The sequence below is a fragment of the Nomia melanderi genome, chromosome 13 (genome assembly GCF_051020985.1).
Source record: "Nomia melanderi isolate GNS246 chromosome 13, iyNomMela1, whole genome shotgun sequence".
NCBI lineage: Eukaryota > Metazoa > Arthropoda > Insecta > Hymenoptera > Halictidae > Nomia > Nomia melanderi.
In genome coordinates, this window is record NC_135011.1 from 7,203,359 (window position 1) to 7,211,372 (window position 8,014).

At 48.8% G+C, this 8,014-nt stretch overlaps 1 protein-coding gene across 4 annotated transcripts in view; it reads left to right on the plus strand.

The window, feature by feature from the left end:
* The window catches only part of LOC116423981 (uncharacterized), a 45,178-nt gene extending 38,080 nt beyond the window's left edge, over positions 1 to 7,098 (plus strand). For all 4 annotated transcript variants that reach the window (XM_076373073.1, XM_031969821.2, XM_076373074.1 and 1 more), the window contains exon 3: positions 110 to 7,098. In XM_076373073.1, coding sequence (XP_076229188.1) covers positions 110 to 1,413 — 1,304 coding nt within the window. In that variant the 3' untranslated portion in view covers positions 1,414 to 7,098. The remainder of the gene's footprint in view (positions 1 to 109) is intronic.
* The last annotated feature ends 916 nt before the right edge of the window (positions 7,099 to 8,014 follow it).

Consider the following 8,014-nt stretch of genomic DNA (forward strand, 5'->3'; position numbering starts at 1 on the left):
ATCCGTTCAGCCGGCGCGCGTCCCAGTTCGAGGAATCGCTACGCGAGCGATCGTATTCGTTCACCTGTGCCCTGCGAGACTGATCGTGGATCCGATGGGTGATTTTCAGGCAGCCTGGCAGGCGAGGACCTATCGCTGGAGGAGGCGACCCCGGAGGACGATGAGACGGCTACCTCTGCCGGCAGGGATCACCGGCATCACCATCACCAAGAGTCTCAGGACACGGGCACACCTGGCGCACCACCGTCCACCAGTCCACCCCGTCATCACCAGACTCAAGAGGATACCGATCGTTGCAACGTTCTCCAAGGCGGAGTGATCCTCTATTCGTCCCCTCATTCGACGTCCTCGGTGTCCTCGGTGCCAGCCACCAGCGGCAACATCTGCAACGTCCCGACGTTGACCTACCGCGGCGTGTTCACCACCACCTGCACGCAATCCTCTGCCCTGAACACTCTGCAAAGTCCCCAGCAGCAGACCCAGCAACAGCCGCAACAGCAGCCCAGCAGCCAGGAGCTCTGGGGTCCGTTACCCTCGCCGACCCTCACCTTGACGGGTCAACCATTCCTACATCCGAGTCTTCACTCGGCGCCGTACGGCGGCGAGACCGTCGAACTCCTCCAGGTCGAGTCGAAGCCACCCCCACCGCCCGGCTACCACGATACGCCAACCACCACGCCGGCCGGCTGGCTGACCGCGCACGAGGAAGCCTACGACCCTAGCCTGCTGTCCCATCACCACCCCCATCATCATCACCAGGAGACCGCGCTGAAGCAAGAACCAACAGGGACCAGCGGTTACGGCCCAGCGGTTCCTCAGCAGCAGCAACAGCAGCAGCAACAACAACAACAGCAGCCTCCCCAAGCCAACCAACCCCAACAGCCCCAGCAGCAGCAACCGCCGCCGCCGTTGTCGGCCGGTACGACCGGCGTGCAGCTCGCTGAGTACAACCCCAGCACGTCCAAGGGCCACGAAATCCTCACGCAGGTTTACCAGCAGAGCGCTCTGCCGCTCAGGCTGGTGCCAGTGAAGCCAAGGAAGTACCCAAACCGACCGAGCAAGACGCCCGTGCACGAACGGCCGTACGCATGCCCGGTGGACGGGTGCGACCGCAGGTTCTCGCGCAGCGACGAGCTCACCCGCCACATACGCATCCACACCGGCCAGAAGCCGTTTCAGTGCCGCATCTGCATGAGGTCCTTCTCCAGGAGCGACCACCTGACCACCCACGTCAGGACGCACACCGGAGAAAAACCGTTCTGCTGCGACCAATGTGGACGCAAGTTCGCGAGGAGCGACGAGAAGAAGCGGCACGCGAAGGTTCACCTGAAGCAGAGGCTCAAGCGAGAGGCTACGCACGCGTCCGCTAGGAACCATCCCCAAAGTCATGCCTCGCCGCCGTGCAACCAGTAAAATGGGTTCTTCGTTGTAACCAGAACTATCTTTTTGTCTTTTGTCCGGCCGCTTGCCTCTGTAGGAGCTCATCGAACGTCGCTGGTCCTCCCGCGTTGCCATCTTCATCCCCTAAATCGCTGAGCCCCTTTTTCGACCTTTCTTGCCCGTGTTCGCGCGCGGCCCAGCTTCCTCTCTCATCGCCGGGCGACGAGGACACGACGGAGACCTTTAGGCGGAACACGATGGCTGCCGTCAACGACTGATCCGTTGTCGTCGATCGTCGCCGCCGGCTCGCCAGCGATCGACGGGCACGAGGATCAGCTACCAGGAGTCTTCTTGCCAGGCGCCGACGCGTTTCGACGGTCGTGCGGACACGGACGCGTGATATTTAGGAGACCCGCGGCGACAGGCCGCGGGCCTCGTCCATGTAGTACATAAGAGATCGTCTCTCGTGTGATCATTGTACATATAGTCGCGGGTAGTTTTATTGAAACGGGGATCTCGAGGGAATTATTCGTCTCGCGCCTCTCGGGTACGTGGGTCTCCGGTTCGGGTGATTATTCGATGTTGATCTTGGAATTTTCTACGGTTGACGGTCTCGTCGACCAGGGGAGATACAGGGGTGATGTTAGGTGTGCCAACGGGTAAATAAACCTTGTTCAGAGAGTTCTGTATATTTGAGATAGCTTGTTAATCGGACTCGATGATTTGTTATTTATTTTTCTAGCGATAGTGTTTGTATCATTTCCGAGCAAACGGAAGATCGAGATTATTCTGTTGTGCAATACCGTTGACACCGTAAGTTGGCGCACTTAATAGACAGGGTGTCCAAGTAAGTAAATACCTCTCGAACGTTTAAATCTAAAAATGAACTCGCGTCAATTCTCAGCTCGCCCGTAAACACAAGTGGACGGTCCACCCGGTATAAATCCGGAACAGAAGAGATATCGCAGCAAGAGTTCGCCGGGCATCGATATGCAAATTGGAAAACTATTTACGCTCGGAATCTTAACGGAAATGGTCGAATACGCTTAACAGGTGCAATCTGTGGGAAAACCAGCGGGAACATTCGACCGAGACAATATGCCTGCTCTCGTTCGAGGCTCCGTGACGAGATCGATCCGAACGAATCCATTCCCGCGTGCTCCGCTCGACGATCGTGTTAGACGGCACTCGTCGCGGAATTTTTCCATCCGGTTCTTCCCTCGCCTCGCCCGGGGTCGTCTAAGTTTTGCATTTAGCTTCTCCAGCGAGATGAAACCAGCTCCTCTCGGCCGAGACGAAAATTCCTAGCTCTCCTCGCGGCCGGGTAAACACGGTATCTCTCGGCGCGGCTCGAGCGGTCGTTTCCTCGACGGCCAACCGACGGCTTCGGGTTGTCGTGTCGATTCTCTTCGATGCGTTTTTCGCGACGCCGCAGAGTAACAACGGAGAAAGAGAAAGAGGGAGAGAGAGAGGGGGGGAGAGAGAGAGAGAGAGAGAGAGAGAGAGAGAGAGAAGAAGAGAGAAAGAAAGAAGTGAAAAGAGAAACGAGGAAAGAGCAGGAGAGAAAGAATGAGAGACCGCGCGCGCGAAAGGCAGGAAGAAAGGGAAGAGGCACGACGGAGGGAAAGAGAAGGGAATACTCTCGGTTACGGGCAAGCCGTTGGGGATCGTTATTTACGGGGCGGTCGCGTTTTATGCCCTTGTTTGCGATCGAGGAACGATCGAGATGCAGATGCGAGAATCGCGCGTAGATACGCGCACGAAATATTCCGGTGTCACGAGATACTGGCAAACCACCACAGGCACCAACTCGGCCCCGAACGACGTCGAATCGATACCGCCCGCAGCTTCCGGGAATCAGGGAAGGAATTCGTCGAATTAGATAGAGAAGGAGAGGGAGAGTTGGATAGACATAGGGTGGGGAGGGAGGGAAACGGTACGGGGCAGGCGTTTCGATCGCATGCAAACGAGCGCGCGTAAAAGAAACGAGAAAGAAACCCGTGAGCTCGGCCTCTCGCGCCTTCCACGGGACGATCTCTCTCGCGACATGTATGGATCTCTATAGAAACCCTCTCGCGATCGAGGCGCGTACCCCCGATGCTCGATGGCGACGTTCCTTTGGGTTTTTCTGCTTTCTTTCTCGTCGACGACGCGACCCTCCTCCTATAACCAGAGCTGCGCGATAGGCAGTACGATTAGTAATTTTGATGCAAATTCGAAATTGCGTATGCGGATTTCGAAAGGGAATCGGAATTTCTTGGAGTAATTCGAACAAACGGTTAAGTGGACACTGATTCGGTGTCTTAGGAATCTTGATCGGTTGGAAATGTGGTAGGATTCTTGTTTTTCCTGTGCCTGTTTCTATTTCGTGATTTATGCACTCGTGTTTGTCGCGGACGAATGTAATTTGCAGTTTGGTCGTTGGATATCGCGTGGGAGATTACGTTGACGATGATTTGGGGAAAGTTAGTTCGAGATTTTGGGAACGCACGGTTTGCGCTTAGTCAGATTTCCTTATGAAACGTACAGGTTTATTGTAAATTAAAGATTGCCACATTTCAATAGTTCTTTGGATATGTTGAATACCATTGGGAATGATTCAAATGCAATGATCGGAGTAGTTATCTTCTATAACCTTCGATTGTCAGTGGTGCACGATTGAAATTGAAGAGATCTCGATCTTGATCTCGACGAGTCTCGATTGATTACACGCGGTGACTTTCATTCGAATCAAAATTACATTGTAATCGATAGTCTTGACGTACAATGGGATCGCATTCTGAGCAGCTTTCAGCGTGAAACGGTGAACGCATTCCAGACCGATGACCTAAAATCTGACCCGTATAGCTATGATCAGTTAACAGACACTAATCGGAAATCTGATGAGGTTAAAGTAGTAAAATCTACAGCAACGTGTAATATAATATTTATTATATTGCAACGATAGTCGTCTCGAAACTATTCCTTTATTCTCATATTCTCCAATCTCGCTCGTTACTTATCATAACTACAAACATCTCACGATTAAAAAACTAATGTTAATTTAAGAAATCGGTTTCGAATGCGTCAATCCCAAAAGATCCGATCAAATCTAAAACAAAAAAAAAAACGTTATAGGAGGACCGCCGCAATTTTTCCATCGTCATCCGGTTACAAAAGGGTCGATTGTCGTTTCGAACGTCTCGGCGTGGCCGCGAGCACGCGTTCGAATCGCCCGCGCTTTCTTGCCGAATCAGGGAAAACACGATCAGTGTATAATGTAATGATCCGAAAAAAAAGAAATATTTTCTATGTATTTTTATAAGCGCCCCTAAACCAGTGAGAAGTTGATTTGTCGACGGTCCGTCGGGACGGACGATGATCGATTGATCGTTAAATCGGCTAGGAAAAGAGGATCTTCGTGTAAAATTGTAGTCGATGACGAGAGAGTGAGAGACAAAGGGATGGAAACGGTGAAACCTGTAGCCAGATCTCGTCACTAGAATCGATCCATATATATATATACACACAAACACACACATTCATTATACATACGTACACACACACACACATACACGTTGCGTGTGCACATACACACATTTTTGCGTCCTTGAACCTCGTGTCTTTCAATCATACAATCGAAACAATCGCTTCGTATTCGTGCTCTACCTCTTCGAGAACGCCGCGTCCAAGTGTCTCGTTCCTAAGTTCCGAACGCGCGCCCCTCGTGACATCCGGACACGCTAAAATCTCGGATACCCCATCGAGCCCCACGCGTTCTCTTTTCTCTTCGCATCCTTGTTTCACTGTTATCGCGTCTTGAAGTTGGGTAAGTCGGGTAGAGATGATCCACTTTTTTAAGAACTAGTACGTCGTGAATGTTATTAATAGCTAACGAAGAATCAAATATATTTATGGAAACGAATGATACTTATACAAGGAGAACAGTTAAATTGATCTCTGTGGAAAATTCAGTGCGAAAGAAAATCAGGAATGTTCGAAAATTTTAATGAGATCGCGCCATCTCGCCCGGAATCACCCTGCGTCTGTTTGGGTGTAATTAATTATGAAACGTATCTGAATACGGAATCCACTTGCGATCGCCGTTAATCGTCACATTGGCGACCAAAACGTTCGCCGTTGTCCGAGCGTCGGTGTTACAATATTTTCGTCTAAATTGTTCATTTTTCAACGAAAAACTCACGCGGATGGATTTATGGACGCAAGATTCGAAGCAAACTTCATCGGATCCCAACGAGGATTTGGGAGGTTCGGATAGATTTATTTTGTTACGTACTTTTAAAAAATGTTTAACGTATTCAAAGATATTGTGATATTGGAGTTTGAGAGGGTGCAAATGTTTTGGTCGCTGGGCATAGGATTAAGAGGTTACTCGCGGTAACAGTCGACGGTTCTCGCTCTGTTGAATGGACACCCAGCTTTAGTTCCCTTCTTCCGTGATTCTCCGGGGAGAAATGTTAGAATCGTGGAGACGCCACGGTGTTTTCGGTCGTGACGAACGATGTTTGTTAGATTCGCGATTCTCTCGAGGCCGACGTGTTACGGGCGTCCTCAGTTTCACCGCCACGCAAACCCCACGATTAATTAAATCTTTAAAATTAGTCTCGCGGATATATCATCGTTGTTGAACCACCGGGAGGTTTTTTCCTTTTTTGTAAATATGTATATATATATATCTGAACACATGTGTTATACATATGTATACATAGGGTTACGTGTTCTAATCGAACGAGCAAAGACACACAGTATATATCGAGAGAGTGCGATACAAAGAGAGAAAATGTGAGAGAGAAAATGAGATAAAGAGAGTAAGAGAGAAAAACCCGTTAAAATCTTTCACTTTCCTTCTTTTAATCTTGCCGCCCTACTTTCCCCTCCTCCGCTCCACCCCCCTCCCCCTCCATGGCAATCCGCTATGCTCGCGAACGCGATCATTTTACGTGTAATATAAAATTATGAGTTATAATAGCGACGATTAATATTATGTATATGTTGCTCTATTTATTAACAAGAAAGAATCTCTCTCTATATATATATATATAAAATATATGAAGAAAGATCTATTATATATATATATACATATATTGTTAAAATTAAAGGATTATTTTTATTATGATGATTATATTATAATTATAATTAATATCGATTTAATGGTTATCGGCGCGTTAGCTCGTTCTTAATCTACGCGCGATATTCTCCGCTATTGTTCTAGATAGGTCGGAAATAATAATTGTAGTGCGAAGGAGCCGTGAGCACGCACGCACGCACGCAACCACGTATGTATGCACGCATGCACGCGTTTCCTCGGCGATTCGACGTGACGAAACGCGGGTAGAGGAATCGGTTAGGGAAAGAAAGAGATTACGCGAGTGACTGTACATAGAAATGTCGGTGTGAATGTGTGTTTCGAGGAATGCGTCGCGGTACGTGGAGAAATTATAGTGAGAATGAAGAGAGAATGAAGAATAGATGGAAGTAGAGAGAGAGAGAGAGAGAGGGAGAACGGAACAGAGACGACAGATTTTTTTTACGAACGATATTACGCTATAGTTGGATAAATTATGTGTAACTATTATGCCATACGGTGCTCCGAGCGCTACGGCGCCGGGAAAACAATCTCTCGACTACCTGTATATTTTGTGTTGTAATCATCGTTGCCGTTTAATCTGGCCGGTTCCCCACGACGATTATTAACAAAAATACAAAGTTAACATTGAACAGCTCAGTCTTCTTATTCTTTACGGTTATCCTTTATCATTTAACACTGATCGTGAGGTGACACTAACTGTGGATCATCTGGATTATATACGGACAATAACGAATGTGATGATTTTGGGTATTATATCTTGGGGGAGGTCTTTCGAAAAACTTCCGCCTTGAATGAGGTACACTAGAAATCTGTACAATGAGATTGAAAAATCTCGTGTTACAATGATTTCACGTGGACGAATTTCGCGTTAAATTCCCTTTTTTAATACTGGCACAACATCCTTCTTTACTTGTATTACTTTCTTCCGAAGAATCTCAGTTATACCGTTATTTTTTACTCGGTTTTTAACCGCATTATCGAAGGTTAGTACTGCAATTACGATTTCAAAGCAACCAGCGAGCCCAAACATCGTATTAAATTCTTTTTTTCAATACTAGTCCAACTTCTTCCTCTGCTCACAAGTAGAGGGCTTTCCTACGAAGGATCCCATTTCTACAGATATTTTTCAATAGTTCTTTAACAGCGTTATCGGGGGTTAGTACCATAATTACAATTTCAAAGCAACCAGCAAGCCCGAACGACGCTATCCTCGAGCAGCGAAAGCCCATCGTCTTTACGACCGCCATCGATCCCGGTGTCCGGAGACCCGCAATTTTTCCGTCGCCATCGCGATCCTACCGTCGGGCGCATTCATCGGCCGCGGACATCTTTATCGATCATCGACAATTACCGAACCGCGTGACGGCGGAGGTGGGCAGGGGGAAGGGGGGAGGCATACTCGATCGCGGACGCCGATAGAAGCGGGAGAGCCGCGTCCTACGCGCCCGAACTATTGTTCGTCCGCGGTTGTTCGTTTAAAAGGCGGCCCGCGAAGATTAATGAGGACCGGTCCCGCGTTGCGAGAGTTCCGCCGTCGCGCGATCG